Source organism: Cibotium barometz, chromosome 2 (genome assembly GCF_041138505.1).
Source record: "Cibotium barometz isolate CiBa-2024 chromosome 2, ASM4113850v1, whole genome shotgun sequence".
In the NCBI taxonomy this organism is placed as follows: Eukaryota; Viridiplantae; Streptophyta; class Polypodiopsida; order Cyatheales; family Cibotiaceae; genus Cibotium; species Cibotium barometz.
The window spans coordinates 76,110,568-76,132,388 of NC_141047.1; the positions used below are offsets into that span (position 1 = coordinate 76,110,568).

At 39.8% G+C, this 21,821-nt stretch overlaps 1 protein-coding gene across 3 annotated transcripts; it reads right to left on the minus strand.

The window, feature by feature from the left end:
• Window positions 1-15,784: 15,784 nt before the first annotated feature.
• Window positions 15,785-21,452, minus strand: LOC147641483 (protein COBRA-like). 3 transcript variants are annotated; one of them, XM_086821807.1, is made up of 6 exons: window positions 21,128-21,450; window positions 20,926-21,005; window positions 19,078-19,534; window positions 18,141-18,300; window positions 17,610-17,893; window positions 15,785-16,390 (listed from the first exon to the last, which is right to left on the minus strand). In XM_086821807.1, exons 1-6 carry the CDS (start codon window positions 21,198-21,200, stop codon window positions 16,089-16,091), a joined length of 1,356 nt encoding a protein of 451 aa, XP_086677933.1. In that variant the 5' UTR covers window positions 21,201-21,450; the 3' UTR covers window positions 15,785-16,088. The 3 variants fall into 3 exon arrangements, with proteins under 3 accessions (XP_086677933.1, XP_086677939.1, XP_086677946.1); XM_086821813.1 differs by having other exon boundaries at window positions 16,194-16,437; window positions 21,128-21,452; XM_086821820.1 differs by having other exon boundaries at window positions 16,306-16,442; window positions 21,128-21,451.
• Between the last annotated feature and the right edge of the window lie 369 nt (window positions 21,453-21,821).

Below are 21,821 nucleotides of genomic sequence, written 5' to 3' on the forward strand. Positions count from 1 at the left end.
GTTTAAATGGTTTAATACTAATCTTTATGCTTAATTATAGTATTTTTATGCTTAATTATAGTATTTTTCTTGAAATCAAACTTTCTAATGATTCATAATGTTTAAATGGTTTAATACTAATCTTTATGCTTAATTATAGTATTTTTATTAGTAAATCTCTCTTTTTGGAAAGATTAATCATCTATATGGTTAGATCCTTGTTAGAAGGATGGTTCTTAATGCTAAACTCATTATCTTAAACAAAACTCTAGGCTTGACAAGCTAAAGAAAAAGATTAGGTATTTTTATGATTTTAATCTAGTTAAAATGATCATTAATTTCTTTAAGCTTGTTTATGATTAAGAAAAATCATACTAATTCATTTTAAGTTGAAAGAGGGTTATGCTAACATTTTTGAAAATGAGAAATGGATATTTAAGAATAATCAAGAGATTTAATCATAATTATGATTATAATTATAATTATAATTATATTATGTATGCATAAATAAATTTTAGTTTAAAAGAGGAGTTCTTATCATATTTCAATTATAAACATTCATTTAAAGTTAGAAAATTGAACATTCTCAGGAGTTGCGCAAAGCTATGGCAAAAATTTTTCCAAAAAAAAAGATAAATCTTATTTTTTGCATAAATTTAATAAAGCAAAAATAGGAATTCCCATCATATTCTAGACATAGATATTTTTATGCTAAAAAAATGATTTTTTTCATATTTATGGAAAATACTTTTATCGTATTTAGGCATAAGAGAAATTTTTGTTATATTTATCTTTATATATGTACATGCATAAATAAATTTTATGCTAAAAGTGGAGTTTTGTGCGTTATTCAATAGTCAGAAAAACAAAGAAGATTATGCACAAATATTATAGAATCATTCAATTTATGAGAATTTTAGAAATAATTCATTTAGATAAATGGATTAGTGTTCATACTAAAAGAGTAAATATGGGTATAATTGATTTTGTAAATCCCATGAATCTTTTATTCAAAAAGAAGAATATTGAGAATATTTTATTTTGAGAAATTTGAGAATGAATGTGAATGGATGTATAAATGATGCGAATGAATGTGAATGGATGTAGAAATGAATGTGAATGGATGCGAATGAATGTGAATGGATGTAGGAATGATGTGAATGAATGTGAAGGGATGAAGGAATGATGTGAATAAATGTGAATAGATGTAGGAATGATGTGAATGGATGTGAGTGGATATAAGAATGATGTGAATGGATGTGAGTGAACATAGGAATGATGTGAATGGATGTGAGTGGATGTAAGAATGATGTGAATGGATGTGAATGGATGTAGGAATGATGTGAATGGATGTAGGAATGATGTGAATTGATGTGAATGGATGTGAGTGGATGTAGGAATGATGTGAATGGAGTGGATGTAGGAATGATGTGAATAGATGAGAATGGATATAGGAATGATGTGAATGGATGTAGGAATGATGTGAATGGATGTAGGATGATGAGAATGGATGCGAATGGATGTGGAATGATATAAATGGATGTGAATGGATGTAGGACGATGCGAATGGATGTGAATGATATAAATGGATGTGAATGGATGTAGGACGATGTAAATGGATGTGGAATGATGTGATGTGAATTGATGTAGAAGAATGTGGAATGATGAGAAATGAGGTGGAATGATGTGGAAACATGTTGCAAACTGTAATTGGGACCTGTTTTTAAAGAATGTTTTATGTCGAGAATGCTGGGGAAGCATTTTGACTATCTTGTCAAATAAGGTTGTGTGAGGACCTAAGTGAAAAGGTTGTAATAGCTGACAGAGAGTCAATGAAGGACGTCTCGCATGGCAATATCTGCCGAGGTCTTGACCAGCCTCGGTTCAATTAAAATGGTTACATGAGCTTCCGGTACGGTGGATGACGGACCAAGGAAGCGGCCTATGTGTGAAGCACTAGGTGGCCTATAAAGGAACCTAGAGGGTACTTACCACAAAGTGCTCAGCGGGCTCTGGGTCGCCCAGGATACCCACGCGTGCATCAGGGAAGAAAATGAGTTGGAGCTATTTTCTAAACACGGGCATGGATCTAGTTAATTGGCCTTGCTGGTCTTCAAACGGATGAGTTCATGGCTCTTTTACATGGATCTTGTTGGTTGATCTTGTTGATCCCCAACTGAGAGTCCATATGGTTTTTATGTGATTAAACTCCTAGGTATTATGGGCTAGGAACTATTGAAAAGGCCCCTGAGTAAGCAGGTGGTGAGCGTTCTGGTTGCCGATGCCATAGGTACACTGAGGAAGGAATGACTGAAATTGGATCTTAGGGATGGAAAGTTGGAAATTGGATCTGGAAATGGAATACTGAGAATTAGGAAGGAAACACTATGGTTTTATTGCAAATCTGTTTTGGAAATAATTGAATCAAAGAAAAGGAAATTTCATATTGGGTGAGTAAGTGGTCTATCTATTTAATTTTTGCATGAGAGCCAGCTAGGAGGCCTGTGAACTCTTTTTCTTTGGTACCTGGGACAAAACATAACCAAATCTTCATAATGGATCCTATCAATACAGTGGTTGGGCGGTTGGCTAACCATGGGATTGGATAGGGTTAGGCTGGACTGATGGATTTCTATAATAAGACTCAATTCTGTTCAAGTTACTATAGTTGAAGTAAATCACGGATAATCCTTGTTCTGTGGAAAAGAATCAACTCTGATGTGCCTCTTGTGACGGGGAAAAAAGCGTTGGTCTCTATGATCCAAGTGCAAGCTCCTCCCTTGATCCGGCCATGTTACCCCCCTAGGTTCGGTTGGAATGTAAAAGGGTAAGTAAGGCTCTTAACTACATTAGAATAAATTTTCCTGGAGGAATTGCCTATGCCTTCTGGGCGAGGGAAGTTTTTTCAAGTTCGGTTTTGGAAGAACCAAGGGATTAGTCTCTTGTCCGAACATTCGTGGTTGGGCGAGGCCCCGACTGGGAAGCTCTGCACCCTGCGCAAGAAGTTGCTACTTCCATTGCTAGCACACCAGAATTCGATGCGCAGAGGGGGCAGGGATCTTTCAGCTGTGGTATCAGAGCGAATTGGCTAAAGTTGATAAACCAAGAAGCAAGAAATGTCAAAAATCTATAAGTTACCAGTAAAAGATTATAATTATGTGTTGAAATTCATACGAATTGATATTCAGAATGGGGATTTATAAATTGGGAATTTGGTTTTTAGATGGAACTACCGCAATTGTGTGGAATCCCTGACTGCTTGAGGCCTAGACATGATGACATTTACCTTATAACACCAAGGATCATGACCACCTGTATATACCGTGAGTATAACTACAGCTCTATACTGACAATATATACGAGTGAATCTAAGACCTTGAAGTTATAAGCAAAAGGGATTTCCTAGATGATGATTTCGGATGCTGGCTGATATGATTTTAGAATTTTGGTTGAGAATTGATGAATTGATTTGGATTTTGATTGAAAGATGATGATTTCTGAATTTTGGTTGAAAGTAGATAAGTTGAATAAAGTGTGAGGAGGATGAATGAAGAGAGTCTCAGTGATGATGTTAGTAACCTAGAAGACGATTAAGACTTTCAGTAGATCACTCTATGAGATTAGTGGATCGTGCTGACAGATTGTTCGTAGCAGTTGACCTTTGACCCAGTGGACCCAATTGAGGAATGACAAATTGAGAACCTGTATAACTGAAATTTCTGTGGAAAATGTTCAGATGGAATTACTGGTCTAATGAACCATTATTGTATTAAGGATATGGATGAACTATTTTCTGATAATGAGTTTTGTATGTTCTTGTAGAAGGGATCTTTATCCCAAGCATCTGTGAGGATTGACCAAACTTTAAAGAACCCCAGAATTAGTTAGATCTAAAGTTGGATTCAAATTACAAAGTGGTCTTTTCACCAGAGTATCTTGGCTAAGTTCGAAAAAGGGACTTAATAGGATCATGGATCAAGGTCGTCGGGTAGGAATCTTAACCCCCAACTCCATGAGGAAGAGCTCGACCCAAATGTTCGCAAAGCTCTTCATAGATCTCAGCCTAGACCTTTCAAAGTTGAAGGGAAGCACTTGAGAGAAATAGTAGAGAAGTGGATCAAAGCTATGGAGGAGTACTTCAATGTCACAGGGTATAACGAAAAAGAGTAAGGTGGCTCTTGCCAGGCTAAAGATCATAGAAACAACTAGAGTAGCATGGAGAAACCATTGTGAGACAAACCATTTGAATCGGAACACCCAAACATAGAATGATCTCAAAGCTTACCTAAGGAAGAGATTCTGTCCTCCCGGCTTCCTAGAAACAAAGATGAATGAATTCCTGGAGCTAACCCAGGAAGCTAGAACCATGGAGGAATATCACCAAGCGTTCGCTCTCCTCCTCAAATACTCGCCAACCACTGGATGAAGAATAGTTGATGGCTAGGTACATTCGGAGAATGAATGAACCCTTGGATACCCTAGTGAAGAACACTAAGCCAGTTTCTATGGCTAAAGCAGTGTGGATGGTGAAGGATTTCGCCAAGGCCTTTGTTGTCAAGGTCCCGTGCCAAAGCCAACACCATCATCTTTCAAAAGATTCCTAGCTCTGGAAGGTGATTCCAACTTTCCACCTCCTAAGAGACAACAAGGGCAAACTCAGGATTATACGGGAGGTTCCAGAATGGAAGAAAGATCTTTTTTCCAGAACACAATCCCCTGGAATCCAACTTCAAAAGTTCCACCCTTGAACAAAGAACTTAAATTCTTTAACTGCCAAGGATACGATCATCCTAGCATGGATTTCCGAACTCCTTTTGGATCAAGGTTTTCAGGAAAAGGAAGTCAAGGACCAAGATTCCAGATGCCACCTCCTTCCTTCCACACCAGAGTAATCAAGGTCCTTCCCGTCAAAATCAGGGAGACCCCAGAGGAAGATTCCTAACCAACCCTCAGCTTCAATGCAAAGTAATGCAAGACCTCAGCCTCATAATAGCGAAAGTCAAAGGAAGATATTCCCAAATCGGCCATCTACTTCCAAGGCAGTAACGTTGGAAGTAATAGAAGAAGAAAGAGAACCAAGAGATTATTCCCAAATCGGCCATCTACTTCCTAGGCAGTAACGTTGGCAAGATGAGGACATCTCGCGTTTTTTAAGTGGGGTAGGATGTAAGGTTCCTCCCTCCAACTTTTAAGATGTAAAGGTGTAAAAACCACCCCTTCAGTTTCTGTAATCATCCCCTATTTCTGAATACAAGATAATATTGTTTTTCCCTGTTTTTGGTCTAGAGAGAAAATGTTCTAGAGAGATGTAATACGAAATTGAGATATTTTTGGATACAAAGTTTCTCCTAATATCTAAGATGAACTCCCCTAAAACAGAAGTTCAAAAAGAATTTTCCAATGTGCATTAGAAATCAATTGAATATGTGTATAAGAGACCTTAGCCTAAGGGTCTACATTTTCAGAAATTTTTTATTAAGGTCCAAATAAGGTTCCAAAGGGCCAATAGGATTAATCCAAGTGTTGGGATGACAAAAATACAAACAATAAAATAAAATCTCCCAAAAATGAGTAACTGCTCACATAAGATGAAGAGTTGACCAAGTACTGGGTTTATTAGTTAAAAATTAAGGTTTATTAGTAAAAAATCAAATTTTGACACCTCAGTAAGGAGGCAAAGGACTCATGAAGGAGACACCTTTTTTTCATCATTACCTTGCATTTTTAATTTAAAAAAAGAGATATTTTTATCTCTCCTCTCTCCTCTTGTAGACTGGATTAAAAAGTGAGCTAAACTGGTTCAAAACTTGTCCAAAATGAGTGAAACTGAAGCTGGAAGCCTCTAGATCCCAATTGGACTTGGTTAGTGGCCTCCCTCATCTATAAATAGACCCTCATTCCTTTGTGTTCTCATCTTTAAGTAATTACATGCCAGTATTATCTTCATTTTAGTGTAATTCTATTATCCCTCTATTTTGCCTCTACTTTTGGAATCCTTGGAGCTTCACAATTCTCCATCCTCTCTTGGAGATTACCCTCCCCAACTTGGTGGCGAAAGTTTTCCTTGTGGGCTTCACTTATTTCTTTAAAGAATCAAGCCAAAATCAAAGGTAAGCCTTAATCCAATGGTTTTTCTATCTTTCTCAATGGTTATCTCCTTCCCAACTGCTCTAATGCTTGGGAAGCTTTCAATTAAATGGTTTTTTCTTGATATCAAGCTTTCTAATGATTCATAATGTTTAAATGGTTTAATACTAATCTTTATGCTTAATTATAGTATTTTTATTAATAAATCTCTCTTTTTGGAAAGATTAATCATCTTTATGGTTAGATCCTTGTTAGAAGGATGGTTCTTAATGATAAACTCATTATCTTAAACAAAACTCTAGGCTTGACAAGCTAGAGAAAAAGATTAGGTGTTTTTATGGTATCTAGTTAAAAATGATCAGTATCTTCTTTAAGCTTGTTTATGATTAAGAAAAATCATATTAAATCATTTTAAGCTGAAAGAGGGTTATGCTAACATTTTTGGAAATGAGGAATGGATATCTAAGAATAATCAAGAGATTTAATCGTAATTATGCTTATAATTATGTTATGAATGCATAAATAAATTTTAGTTTAAAAGACGAGTTCTTATCATATTTCAATTATGAATATTTATTTAAAGTTAGAAAATTGAACATTCTCAGAAGTTGCAATAGCGAAGCTATGGCAAAATTTTTCCCAAAAAAAAAGATATCTTATTTTTATGCATAAATTTAATAAAGAAAAAAGAGAAATTCCCATCATATTCTAGGCATAGATATTTTTATGCTAAAAGAATGATTTTTATCATAATTATGGAAAATACTTTTATAGTATTTATGCATAATTGTTTAAATAGAGAAAAGAGGAATTTTTGTTATATTCATCTTTATATATGTACATGCGTGGAAGAACCGAGGGATTAGTCTCTTGTCCGGACACTCGTGGTGGCAAGACCCCGAGTGGGAAGCTCTGCTCTGCGCAAGAAGTTGCTACTTTCACTGCTAGCACCCCAGAATTTGATGCGCGAAGAGGGCAGGGATCTCACATGGTGCAAGGGTGGGAATAGTTCCGTGGTGGACAGAGGAGGTATGTGAGTATGCGTAGGGCAGCTATCCATGTCGGGGTGCAGGTATGGAGGGGCCCTACTAGATGAGGGCTCTTCAAAAATTGTTTCGCTCGCATGGCCAAACATGTGTGGCGTGGTGGCGACCACATGTGAAAGTGCAATTGAGACCGAGGTGCCGCCAAATGGAATGGAGACATTAGGGGCATGCAACTATGACCGAAAGGTGTCCATGGTGTGCGAGAAAGCTTAGAAAATCTTCAACAATGCACACATGGACCCAAAATAGGAGTTTTAGCTCACTTTTTTCTTGCTTGTGAGCGTATCCTTAAGGTTAAAAGTGGTCTTTTGAGGTGTTTTATGCATGTAAAAACGACCCCAGTGAGTCGAGGAGGTAGACCAAATGCACCTCTAAAGATTTGGAAATTTTAAAATTTTTGAAAAAAAAATCCGAGAATGACGTCTGTACACTTAGGTTGGTATGGTATGGTCAGGGCTTAGGTACGGTATGGTACACCCATGGCACTTTGGAATGGAATGGCCATGGCACTTGGAATGGAACGACCACGGCCCTTGGAATGTAACGGTCATGGCAACATTGGAATGGAACGACCACGACACTTTGGAATGGAACGACCACGACACTTTGGAATGGAACGACCACGACACTTGGAATGGAATGGCCACAGCACTTTGGAATGGAATGGCCACAGCACTTTGGAATGGAACGGCCATGGCACTTTGGAATGGAACAGCCACAACACTTGGAATGGAATGGCCACGGCACTTGGAAATGCTATGGCCGTGGTAACTTTTGAAATTTGAATTTGAGATTTGAATTTCAAATTGGACGAAAGTGAGTGGGACAACTAAGATCCCCTCATTAATGCAAGTAGGTGGGAAAGGGCTAAAGTTAGAGGCTACTTCTAAATTAGTGGTTTTTTACTAATTTAGAGGCACTCTAACTTAACTAAAGATTAATCTCCTTAATTCCACTATTAATCACTCCTTAATCCTCTTCTTTTCTCTCTAATTACTCCTAATTAGTGAGGAGTTTAAGCATAGGGATTTGATAGCTGGATTAGTAATGTTTAGGCTAATCCAAAGATGTGATTATCTCAAATTTTTTTCCCTAATTAGGTCTCTAATTAACCCACTTAAAAGAAGTAAAATTAGACAAAAGAGACCAAATTAGTACTAATTCCTGCTAATTAAGGCCTAATGGGAGTGGACTAAACATAGATTTGGGTCAAGGCAAGTGTTTAGAACACTAATGACACTATAATTCATCTAATTACAAGCAATTAGGTTCAATTTTTTAGTTTTTTACTCTCTTCAAGTCCACTAATCACACTAACCAATAGATTAGTGATAGTTAGTAAAAATTTAGAGATAGTTTATAGTTTTTTTAGGTTTTTTATTTGATTAGTGTTCTATCTAGAAATGCTAACCTACTTATGCAAAGGGATTAAGCAAAATAAAAAGGATTAAACTAAAAATTAAAAAAACGATCTAGGTTTAAGTAAAAACCCTCTTGATTAGGCTCTCTAATCACCCCAATCTCAAGTTGTTTCACTCAAACAAATAGTAATCCTACTCTAAATACAAAGCTATACATGAATCTCAACAAAAACATCAAAAACAACCAAGCAAAACATCAAAATACGTTAAAAAAATCAAAAAATTGCATGCCAAAGATCTTACCTGGCACCGAGTTATGGAGGCTCTGTCAGATTCGAATCAAAGACGGTGTAAACAAGTAGTGGATTGGCTATCCTAGGTAGCAGCACCAAAGATGTTGAGGAAACCCTACCTTGACGTGTCGTGAAAAGTTTCCTATCCACACCGAGCATGGCTCAAGAACTCCACCGTAGCTGCTCGTCATTGCCATCCTCCTGCACTTGTTGTTGTCACTCTCTGAGGTGGTTGCTCTAATTCAACAGGTGATGTAAGCTTTCTCGCGATCGTGTTGGATCTCTAGGGTAGAGGATCGTGTTGGTTAGCCTAATCATGAGAGAGAGAGAGAGAGAGAGAGAGAGAGAGAGAGAGAGAGAGGGAACAAGTGATTAGCACTCCCAAACCCTAACCCTAAGCACACCACACATGCTAAATTAGAGTTGCAAGAGAGAGGGAGAGAGAGAACACTCCACTTCTATTGCACAAATGGGAGAATGAGTTGTTACAAACAAGAGAAATTGACTTTTATAGTTCCAAGCCTTTCCCACTAGGCCACCTGGGACTAAGTGACCCCGAGCACCCAAAACGTAGTTACAAGAATTTTCTCTATGGTTTGGCTAACTGACCAAGATCCTCTTGTCGGTCCATCAAAGATCAATACTTGGGAGTGTCTTTAGCACCCAAAACGTAGTTACAAGAATTTTCTCTATGGTTTGGCCAACTGACCAAGATCCTCTTGTCGGTCCATCAAAGATCAATACTTGGGAGTGTCTTTAGGATGTTTCCCTCATTAAATGACGGGATTTACAATATAGCACGGGCATCCATTACATAAGTGTGTGGACATAGTTGTCGTAGGAATATGTAATGTTTACTAAGAATTATATCATAATTCTTTGTAGTTTACAACTTGATGTTACACACACACACACACACACATAAGGTGGGTGAGAGAAAAGGCAATTAGATTAATTCTCGACAATCGTGTAAATCTTCCCACGGATCCAGATTCACCACCACCATCAATCCCACCTAACCCTACAAAGAAGCCGTTGAAAAAGAAAGGACTTCCCATAGTGTCTCCATTGAAATTCAGGTCAAAGAAGAAAATGACAAACACAGAGAATAAGGGGAAGTCTTCTCGAAAACAAAAACAGTCTAAGGGAAAAGAGGCCAAGTCAAAGAAAACTAAGTCCAAGAAGTCAAAGTCCCAGCCGACCAAGGAATCAAAAGATGCCAAAGATTCTTTGGACAAAGCAAGAGCCGTAGAGTAGGAGTAGAAAGTTCTCATGATTTGTAACCAACCAATTTTTATAGATACCATTGCAATAAATATATATATGAAATCAATATTGAGATCAATTTCTTGTTTAACATTGGTCATCTTGTCTTAATAATGTTGAATAACTATTTCACAAAATGAATCCACAAAACAAGATAGATGGGTGTAAAATTATATTATATTAAGAAAGCTTCAAGATTACAAGGGACACACATTTCATACAACTAAAAGGATTCTCAGATCTTCTTCTCACTATAATACGATCTACCTTAAATTTGAAGTCCAATGGTATGGCATCTAATAGAAATTCCAAGGACGTGCGAACATCCCTAAATGTCCATTTTTCATTCATATGGACAACTCTATTGTCATCATCACTGTGGAGTTAATCGTTAGGTCATGCTGCACAAATTTTTCCTCTGAATCCAATGGCATCCAAGTCCCTCTAGTATTTTTCCATCATCTGTACTCTAAGCTGATGTACAAGGTTTATCAAGAGATGTTGTATGCCATCACCACACAATCCATGCAAGCATTACATTTTATAAAATCACCCCTAAGGATAACTTCACTCACTTTCCATTATGCTCCAATTGCATTATCCAAGTCAGACTTGGACATATGTGTAGACATCCATATTTCTTTTGTCATGTTCATGTTTGCTTCTTGAAAACATGCCACAAATACATGGAGAGGTATAAACCATGATAGCCTAATCTACTTAGAAATCCTCCCTGCTTTCATAGACTTCGGAATATCCAAGACAATCTTGGATTTAAATGCTAATAGAGTACCTTTGTCTGGAAAATCCCAATCTAATGAATCTAGGCTTGGCATAGGCAAACTCTCCAGTCTTCCATAAGTTTCTAGTCTTTTAGGGACAATATACTTAGCGTTGTATAAAAATATCTACTTGTTAATGAAAAAAGAAGATAGTTGTGATCGAAAAATAATACTTTCCCAAGATCAGCATGCATAGCTTTGAAAGTCCTAGTGAATGACTTCACAGGTTGCCACTCAATGCTTGTTGATGGATAAACATCTTATCACATTAACAACACATGTGAATAAACCATAGAATCATAAAGAAAATAAATTAAATTACAAAAAATATCTTACAATCAGTTTGTAATGCAGATGCTAGAGTAGAAAGATGCATGTGCATGTCTCTTTTCACGTACACATATTCCACCTTTGCCTTCCACCCATCTTTTGCTATCTTGAATCCTAAGATATGCCCCTTCCAATGGTATTGTAGTAAGCCTCTTCTTTGCTTTTTTATTCTATGAGGGCCTTTGCATGATGGTTACATAGTCACCCAATTGTTTAATTTGAAGTGTATACCTTTCCACACACCCTAATCGTCTTTAACATTAAGAGTGTGCCTCGGGTTAGACTATTGTCTCGACAATGTTAGATGATGAATAGAGGAGAGGATGATGTAAAAAGAAGTTCAATAGTTCCAAGTTTGTTGGGAGTATTGGCATCCCCCATACAATAGTGTATTTGCTTCTTGTCTCACAAGAGTTAGAGAATACCATAAGCATGATATATTTTACTATTATGTTGAAGCAAGTGTTGGTGGGTGTCCCAAGCTTCAACCCAACCATGCGTTAGCATCCAATTTAGGGAGAATTTAGGCTTTCTTGTATTTGAGGCATGGGAGCTATTAAAGAATAGATGTTAGATGGTTTCATTAATTTGATAGATTCTTCCCCCCTCACTAAAGTTAGTAGAGTTAATGAGCACCTAGCACTAAGATCAAAAGTTAAGCACAATGGGGTGTAAAATGTAGATATACATGGAATGACCCTTGTTTAGTTCGAGGGCCCCCGTGAACACAGTTATGACAATGGTTGGATTAGTGTAGTAGTATTTTGCTGTATAAGTGCCATCTGGGTGAAAGCACGAAAAGGTGTCTAAAAAAGTGCTCCTTTTGACCAAGGAAAAATTGGCACTATTAAGTACTTTGATTTTTTTGCATGTCAAACTAGAATTTTTAGGTTTGGCTACGTTGGATGCAATGTTTTATGAAATAAAATTATTAAAGCATTACTTTCACATAGGATATTAGTACTCTTGAATTTTTGTACTATTTTGGCCAATAGTATGTACACCCTTTCATGCTTTCACCCAGATCACTTTGGGTTAGTTCCTCACTTAAGTGAATATTGTATTAGCGTAAAGAAAGAGTTAGTGAAGGAAAAAAGAGGGAAAAGGTTTGGTGAGGGGCCCAAGAAACCATTGGAAGGTCAGCCACAAAGGGGTTGCCTTATCCACTAGTTTACTGTATGTGTCATCTTTTTTCGATTTTGGTAGGTTCCCTTTGTGGGCGCAACTGTTGTTTGAAGGAAGTAATTTGTTCTTCATGAGCTGCCAAAGTATGGGCTACATGTCCAATTCCCTTTGGTGGCGAGCATCCTGGCGTTGGAGATTCTAGCCCATCCTTTTCTTTCTGAAGCACTCCCATTTCTGCTTGTAAACCCCCTGTCCTGAGTGGGCAGGATCTGCTTATTAAGGTAAGAGATGACTTGTTGATGGCTAGCCAAAATAGTCACCCATTATGTTTGCAGATTCTGTAGTGTTTCCTTGAGGTCTCTAACCTGTATCTCATAATTCTCGCTAATCTTATAGTTGTCCTTTGCTTGTGCCAATTGCCCTTCCAATGCTGCCATTTGTGTTTCTAGCCCAGCTTTCATAGCCTTGAGCTCTCTATCTTTCTTTTCTAGCGGATGCTCCAAGTCCTAGCGATCATCCGTTTCATTGGAAAGCTTTGTTTGTAAGTCTAACAACTAGGTTTTGGTGTAGCATGCAACTCTGACACCTCAACTTTGTGTTTCTCCATGAGGCTATCCACTTGAATTCGTTGTTACATGTGCAAGCCCTTGCTTCTAGTGCATCTTGCTTTTGGGAGTCGAGCTAGTGGCAAAGCTCCTAAACCTATTGAATGCTGGAGCATTGTTGGCCTCTATGATCCCCTTCTTCTTTTGCTCCGCCTCCTTAGTGAGTTGATCCATTTTTGCTACTGCACATATAGCTAGCTTCATTGACACTTGCATGTCATTTCAATAGTCGATTTGCAGAAGCTTACATGTGAAAATTATGCTCCATCATTTGGGTGCAGAAAGGATATTGAGGTCAGAAACGTAGGCTTCCGTTTCATAATCCTCTTGCTCTCCTTGCTTCCAGTACTCTTCCACCTAGGTGTACTTTGGCTTTAAGGAATGTAGAATGCCCTTTTTTCCAACTCATGTACTACCACCTGCTTGGCTGCAGCATCCATGCCTTACAACTATAAGTAGAGGTGCTTGTAGGGTTCTTCTTCGGAGCTTCTTCACTTTAGGATGCTTCCCGCTTCTGGTGCTTTGTTGTAGTATCCACCTCATCTCCATAGCTAAACGGAATGCTCTCTCATGCATACTTTTTGAAAGATGATGGTTTGAGAGAAGCACAGGTCTCAACTCTGGCAATTAAATCTTCCAATTTGAATGGGTCTGCTAAATCATGAGGTGGGACAAAGGGGATTTGCTGATGTTGTAATACGAACCTACTAGGTTTGGCTGCTATGGGCTTCACTCACCTATTATGGGCAGGCTCTTGGAGAGGCATGCTTGGCCCAGTGGCCTCTTCGTGCACCTCTAGAATAGAAGGGTTTGATTGGATGGGAGAAGATGGTGGTGGGGAGCCTGGGGCTTCTTTTGTGGTGCTTGAGATCGTGGCCTTCAACATGAGCAGATGTGGTTGGGGAAGTTGAAGGGATCGGTAGCACAAGGAGTCTTCTTTACTCTCCTCTTTGGGGCATGTTCCTGAGAGCTTAAACCAATCCACGCCACCAACCTTCTTATATCTACTAGGACTCCGGATCCCAACGCTGCTTGTATTACTTCATGTTCCATGGGGACCAACCTTCTTATATCTACTAGGACTCCGGATCCCAACTCTGCTTGTATTACTTCATGTTCCATGGGGACCAACCTCGGGTTCTATAGGACGGCAATGGAACTCCGGTAGCATAGTTTGGAATTTGTGTTAGGAGATATAGGTTCACCATCTTGTTGCCATGCTTCGTGAGGTAGTGTGTAAAATCTTGATGGAGCATGCTCACCCAAAATCATCCTATTCACCCTTGTACACGCAGACGATATACAAAATCATCCTATTCACCCTTGTACACACTGACGATATACCTTGTGCATATCCATTATGTTATACCGGTCGGCGGGATTTACTCGCATATTCATGGAGGGAACCCTACAAACCTTCTCCAGCTTGGGATCCTTTAGGGCAGTGAACTCCGCTCCATTGTTGTTGACCTTTGTTGGTGAGCAGATGTCTAAGAAATTAACTTTTTGGAAAAGGAAGTGGGCCTTGGTCCTACGGGCAGGTGGAGTGCACTCCGAATAAGCTTCTTTGTGAGATCGAAGTTGGTTTCTTGGACCTATCTGCACCTGTTACCATGCCCCTTTTTTTGCCATGCTTTGGCAGGCAAGGAATTCGGCACATAATTTGGTGTTCACCCTGCATTGGATAACCACGGCCAAGTTCCCAAGCCCTATCTACTCCAGCTTTTCCTTTACTTTCGTGTCAATTGCATGTAGGTGCGTGAATGATACTGGAAGTACACTTTTTTATTGTCCACTATCTCGGTGTGGTTGAGGATGGTGCCATGGCACTTATCAAGATAGCTTCGTTTTTTATGTACCTACTTGACCTTCCTCTTAGACCTCTTCTTAGGAGTCCTGCCATCATCACCGGGTGAGGAAGTGAGTGATCCTTGTTTCTTGTATAGTGGATTCGGGTTGGGGTGTGTGTGTGTGTGTGTGTGTGTGTGTGTGCGTGTGTGTGCGTGTGTGTGTGTGTGTGTGTGTAAATTAGCATATATATATTTAAAGAGAGAGAGAAAGAGAAAGAGAAGGACATCATCGGCCAGCTGAGAAGGCAGGTCTAAAAGCGGACCGACTCGTTGGAGGTGGGTCTAGGCCACTCGTGATCACAAAAAGTGGTTCTTTTTTTTCAAATGGTTTTAAAAGGCAATTAAAAATTTGAATTGCAATTACTCAATGACAAAAAGTGTACAACGTTTTTCTCTTTAAATATTTAAGAAATTCATTGCCCAAAACTATTAGTCCAATATCATAAGGGAAAAGCCAATATTTTACAAATTGTAAAGAGAAAGTGCATAAACCCTCTCCCCTTAGATTTCTTATATGGACCAAGAAACATTTTGAACTGAGATCTTAATGCACATGTCATGCCAATATTCTTTGTGTTAATCCAATCTTATTAATTACTCTATCTTCTATTAAAAGTTCTTAAAGTTATAATGATGTCTTACAAGAATTGTACTTTTTATTCTTATGTGCATGTACATGGAGAATTGCATTGAAAAAGTAAAATTAAGGAGGATATGATCTTCATAAGGATAAACCACTTTTGTCTAGTATGTTTATTTAAATATGCATTTTTATTACTTATTACCAAGTTGAAGTCTACATGTAGTGATAGCTCTGTAATGCATTCAAACAATATGCGTTAACCTCCTTACTTTCCCATACCGTGTGTGTGTGTGTGTGTGTGTGAGAGAGAGTGAGAGTGAGAGTGAGAGTGAGAGTGAGAGAGAGAGAGAAAGAGAGAGAAGAAGAGAGAGAGAGAGAGGGGGGACGTATATACAAGGTTATGCTTTCATAAATACAATATGAGCATAAATTGCAGTCATATGTGTAGGCCAACAAATCACACGAAAAGCGTACAGGTTTGTTTGAGACGATATTGAGACTCAAACTGCAAGCAGAAATACATAGACTTGCCTTGTTAGCAAGGGCGAAAAGATAGAAGTGCCTCTCGAAATGGCCAAGGGCAATGGATCCTCGTGGATACAAGTGATTCTTTGGCTAGAAAGCATTCAGTGGTTTGTTTGGATGTGCACTCTACAAAAAACAAAAACAAAAAAAAAAACAAAAACGAGGGATCTGATGATGTTCCTAGCTAGTGTGGATTCAAGAATTGGGTTTCAGAAAGGCAAGTGAATATCTGCATTCTCTATAAAATTGAGGTTTTTTAGAGCAGTGCAAGCATGATGATGCTTAGAATGGGAGCAACTCGTTTGATAAGCTTTGATAATGTCCCAGCATGGTGGTGGTGGGGAGCTGCGCTGGGTAGCAAGGGATAGTCATCGGGGGAGGGCAGCACACAATTGTCACCGTTGAAATACACCTTGTGTGGGAACGCCCACCCCTCCTTGAAAGAGAAGGTGGCGGCGTCTTTTTCGAACAGCAACTCCGACTGCACGTTCCCATCCGGACCAGCTTGGCCTAGCAGGTCATTGAAGTACTTGATGCCCCAGAACATGCCAGTGTTGTCTGTGGATCACATAGCATCAGCAGAGGCAGAGATTTCATGCTTTTATCTACACTAAATTTTGCAAGTCGGAAGTTAGACAATCGCATTGAGGAAAAATAAACAAAGTTGCCTGCAAAAGTCTAGTCAAACAGTACATTAATTCTCTTTCTTTATGAACTTTTTCTTGAATTGTCACACTATATCTTCATCTACATCCAATATACCAACATGACTTATCTATGTCTAACCTCTAGGTTTATGTAAACTAATACAATGGGCCATAGCCACGTGGGATTGACCCTGGGTCAATCCCACACAAAACGGGGCAAAGTAGAGTGGCTTTGCACTATGTGCCATGTTGGCTTCAAAAATCTCATCTACCTTTGCAATGTGTGCCATGTGGCCTAGAATTTCCCTTGCCACATGTGTAGCCCCTTGGCACCCCACCCTTTCTCCCCAACCCCCCCCCCCCCCCCCCCCCCCCAAAAAAAAAGGGAGGGGAAGAGACATAAGGAGGCGATAGGGCGAGAGGGACAATCGATGGAAGCAAAAGTGGGAGACCCAAACAAAGCTAGGCGGTGTGACAAGTATGTTGAAGTGGTTGGGTGTTCCGTATCTACGCAAGCACTTGTGTTTGTGTGTGTACATGCACACACAAGAGAAAGAGAAAGAGAAAGAGAAAGAGAAAGAGAGAGAGAGAGAGAGAGAGTCCTTGGATTTTAAAGTGTTTGTGTGTGTACATGCACACGAGAGAGAGAGAGAGAGAGAGTCCTTGGATTTTTTTAAAGGTCGTGAAAGAAAAGAAGAAAGACATGCACACAAGTCTAACCATTCTTCGTTTGGTTTTGCTATGTGCACACCCTATATTAAGACCCTGAAACCTACATGTTGGATTCCCAATTATTAGTTGTTTACAAGCATATTTCTTCCCTAAAGTAATGTTTATATAGGTGTGACTTGATTCTCTCATGCGTGTGCTTTGCCTTTCCCCTTTCATGCTTCATCTCTCCCTAAGCAAACGGGAGGTTTTTTTTGTTCTGCGCGAGAGAGTGTATTTCCCACTTGTATCTCTCCCTTTTGGCAGGAAAGGGTATTGTGAACTTCTCAATTGTTTCTCGTTTGTTTGCTTTTTGCAATGTTCACGGGACTTGCATTAATTTACCTACCAGCGATGTTCCACATAATACCACCTAATTTTGACTGAAATAAAGCAAAGCTGGAGTAAAGTAAAGGGCTTACTGATAGAGGCGCCGTAAGGCGAGAGGCTTTGGTAGGAGAAACTGAAGACCTCTGTTAAATTGTTGAGGTTAGGATGTTGAACAACTATGTTCCATTGCGAGTAGTTCATGGCGTAGTTGCGGTTGGTGATAGCGATCTTGACACGCCAGTATGACTTGTAGTTCTGCTTCACATGCCAGTGCACCCGGATGGGGCACATGTCCTGTGTGCAATGCAGCACTGGCGTGACGGGCCGCGGTGCAAGCCCCGTGCTCAACCCACTGCTTGTTTCTGATGGCGCCCTCCTACGATCCCCCCCCCCAAAAAAAAAAAACGAAAAAAGTCAATACAGGATGCTTACGCTATACAATACCACATTGGTGTCTCCCCTACAACGATTCTCTCTCTCTCTCTCTCCCTCTCACACACTCACATACAAGGAAAGAAAGTGAACTCTATGTTGGTCCATATGACCTTCAGGTCTTGTTTTTTACTATTAATTTGCAATTTCCTTTTAGGAATATGTCAACAATTTTGTAGAAAATTACTTACTCTAGACATCCCCCCACACTGCTGCTGTTCTTCTCACACGCACATGCACAAGTGGGGCATGGAACAATTGTCTCGTTGTAGAAGGAAGACAGGGAGACACAGCAAGTGGGCGCTTTTTGGGCGAGAAATTGTGAATAAGTGCAAGTCACATTCCAACTCACTGCAAGAGTATCATTTAACAGTTCATCAGCAAATAACTCATCTCATGAAATCAGCCCATGCCATAGCACAAATCTATTTGTATTTAAAATTTCATAAAATCCTTTAAGTTCTAGAACTGTACCAAACATGGTTACCACCCTAATTATCAAATGAGATTCCATACTAATTTTCTCTTACAGGCTTCCCACATTGCAAGTTTGATAAAAGGTTGCTATTCAGAATGAGTAAGAGTTTTGAGTGCAAAAAGCTTACAAGGGCCCCGTGGCTAACCGTCTTGAAGTCGAAAGTAAACTTACCATGAGCAACCCTCTCAATCCGTTTACCATGTTGCATGGCTTTATTGGCCTTTAGTTGTGTCATGTACTATGCTTCTATGATCCTAGCTTGCCCTTAATTTGTTAGTTTGTGTGAACTAATTGTGCTTGGTTGATGTTAGTTTTGGTGTCAATTTATATACACCTAGAGAAACTTTTCATGTTCTATGGAATATCGATCTCTTGCCATATTGGTTAGCCCTCTTCCCTCCAGAGTAGTTCATGTCTACGAAGTGAAATGTTCAATAAAATGATATCGTGGGGGTGAAGGAGCAGGAGAGAAGAATTAAGTTAAAGTTCTTTCATTTTTGACTTGATTGCAATGGAGAGTTTAGCAAGGATAATGATTGAAGTGGAGGAAAGCACTCAGGGATAATCGAACATTGCATCATGAATAATGATTAAGCGAGAGTATTAATTAGGGAGATTCTTTCATCTGGTGGGGATGGTTGAGTACTTACTGAGGGCTTGGGTGGTTCTGCGGCCGTCAGAGGAGAGGAACTGGCTGGACTTGCCGATCTTGGCGGGGCCGCAGGTGTAGCCGGGGCCGGGCGTCATGAGGGTGAAGTTCTTGGGGAGCTTGACGGTGGTGTTGGACGTGCCGGCGAGGCCCACACTCACCTGGAAGGCGGCGACGGCGTTGCCGGGGTCTTGCACCCAGCTGGTGAGCACGCCACCCTTGCAGCAGTTGGTGATCTGCTGGTTGTAGGGGACCCCGGGCAGCAGGTCCACAATGGAGGGGTTACGCATACAGCAGTGGGGAACGTTGCCGTGGAACTTGGAGCAGTCCCCTTGCAGCGTCGCCTGCCCGCCCACCATCGACCATATCACCTCCTTCTGCGCCCAAGTCCACCCCATCACCCACCCTGGCGACTGGATGTGCCGGTACTGCTGGAAGTTGTACATCGTCACCACCGCCTGCCATTATTTTACACCAGCAAACAACCACCGTTTTTTTAACTGTCGCATGTTCTCTAATGTCGTAGACTCTTTGTAAAAGCAACAAAAACAATTGCCCAAAATCTTCGTAAAAGCAACAAAACAAATGCACAGTTAAAAATGTGCAATTAAGTTATTTTCGTGATTTTGAGGGGCTCCCTTTGATGGCAAGGTGGTGCGTTCCATCTTTCAAGCAGCGCTCCTTAAATCTTTCAACCAACGCTTCTTAAGGATGAGCTCCTCTTTTTCCTTGAACTCGCACCTATATATATATATATATATTTGTATTGAGAGATGAATTTTTTTTTCCCAGTATTTCATGGGTGTAGAAAGATGGATTTATAGCTAGGTTCTCCCTCAAAACTCAAACATCGACCACTCCAATACGTGCCTATGGCTCTCCTTTTGTTATGTAGACTTGCTAGGAGGTCTAACTATTTGTTTCTGTGGCACTGGTCGAAATGATAATGCACAATAAAGGCGATCCCAAGTGCAAAGTTCCAATTTAGAGAGGTGTCGTCCCATGTTGACTCTTGAGGGACTTTATTGGTTACTCATGCAACTAACCTTTAGTCACCCCTATTTTGGCTACTCTGAATACAAGTGGTCAAAAGTGAAATCTCTAAGTCATTAAATGAGTGACACCCCTATTTTGGCTACTCTGAAAAGTGAAATCTCTAAGTCATTAAATGAGTGACACAAATTTCAAATATTTCACTAGAAATAGAGAAAACAAACTTTTTGGGAATACAATAGGTCCTATTGTAATCGCCAATTGTACCTTGCATTTGCTACATTGCCTAACTCCCCACTAAGAGCTGGGAATGCCCTGATCTTGGGTTAGCGGCCTCTTCCTAAAACCAGTCCACCACTTACCCCATTAGAAGCCCATAGCATCGCTGATCTTTTAAAGATCAAACAAAAAGGGAATCTTGTTGGAATTGCTCAATCGGATAGGTGTGCTTTGGATCCATTTCGCCACCCTTGGATGGCACATCTACCTGTATGCGAGATGCCTTTTATGCATTTTAAGTCTGAGGACTGGTGATTTCTCTATTTTGGCCGCGTGAAAATTGATACCTATTTCAGCTATGAGATTGTAAGTTTACATCATTAAACTAATCACGACCTTCACAACCTTTAAGGCTTCATCTAAAGTAGAGTTACTTGATAAAAGCTGAAGACTCTGTAAACGCTCGTTGATCAAATGCAGACAATTGAGGATTAATTCAACGGTTAATGATCTGCAGATCAATCACAAGTGTGATCTGCATGAGTAGTCACCCATAGCTCGTTGTGCTGCTTAGTGTGACCTGATTGAGTGTCTGAAGATGAATATGATTGGATAAAATAAGGGAGAGGACACTTACCACATAGCCGTCCCCTGTCCAAGACATTACGTCCCACTTGATGGTAATGTTTCCATTGGGATCCAACGAATCGTATGCTTCTGCTTTGCATTATTACACCGATGATCAGAGCCATTAATCATGTAAAGCTAGTATGCCTAGATCTAATTTGTGAATTTAAAAGAGAGTGCAACAGTGCTTAATTAAAGCAGTGACCGAGTACCTGAAGGCGAGGCAGCAAAAGCCACCAGCACAAGCACGCCGAGGGCAAACTTCCCAATCATGTGAGAGGCCATTTTGATACTAAGTTGAGCACTGTATTATGCAGCAATCTAGAGAAATTGGGAGCGCCCTCTCCTCCTAGGCCTTCTGCATGAGCTCTTCAGAGTACTGTGTGTGAATGTGGGTTGAGGGGTACAAAACTGCAGAAATCAGAGCAAGGAAGCCTGCGATTAGCAAGCTGTGAAATGAAGAATGCCAGAGGGCGAGTTGCTGGTGGTGGCTAAGCAAATACCATCAGAGATCGAGACGACAGCCCAACAAACGGAAGGAAAGGGTGGCGTATCACCACCGCGACACAAGGAGGAGTGCTGACGTGGATTGCCACGCATACACACGGACTTGTAACGCTGCCCACATCACCGCGTATAAAGCAATACACGACTATAACTGCCCTTGTCAATGTGAGAGAACACCCTCTAAATTACGCCTTACGTTACATCCAAGGACGTTGAGCTATCCCTTCGCCCCTTACGAGATCCCTCAATGAAAGGCATAACCTAGTCACTCACATATTCATTTATCATATTTCATTTTTATTTTTTTTAATGGGGGGTCGTGTATCACTACTTGATTTTTCTTTGTACAATTTCTTGTGTGTGTCACTCAATAATTTTCCCTCTCTTTTCAAAAACTGG

Excerpts from the sequence above, each read along its gene's own strand:
- LOC147641483 (XM_086821807.1), bottom strand. The coding sequence starts at position 21,200 with ATGGCCTCTCACATGATTGGGAAGTTTGCCCTCGGCGTGCTTGTGCTG. Across the intron at positions 19,535-20,925 it reads GGACAGGGGACGGCTATGTG|GCGGTGGTGACGATGTACAA; the intron begins GTAAGTGTCCTC and ends AAATAATGGCAG. Across the intron at positions 18,301-19,077 it reads CAGAACCACCCAAGCCCTCA|TGAGTTGGAATGTGACTTGC; the intron begins GTAAGTACTCAA and ends ATACTCTTGCAG.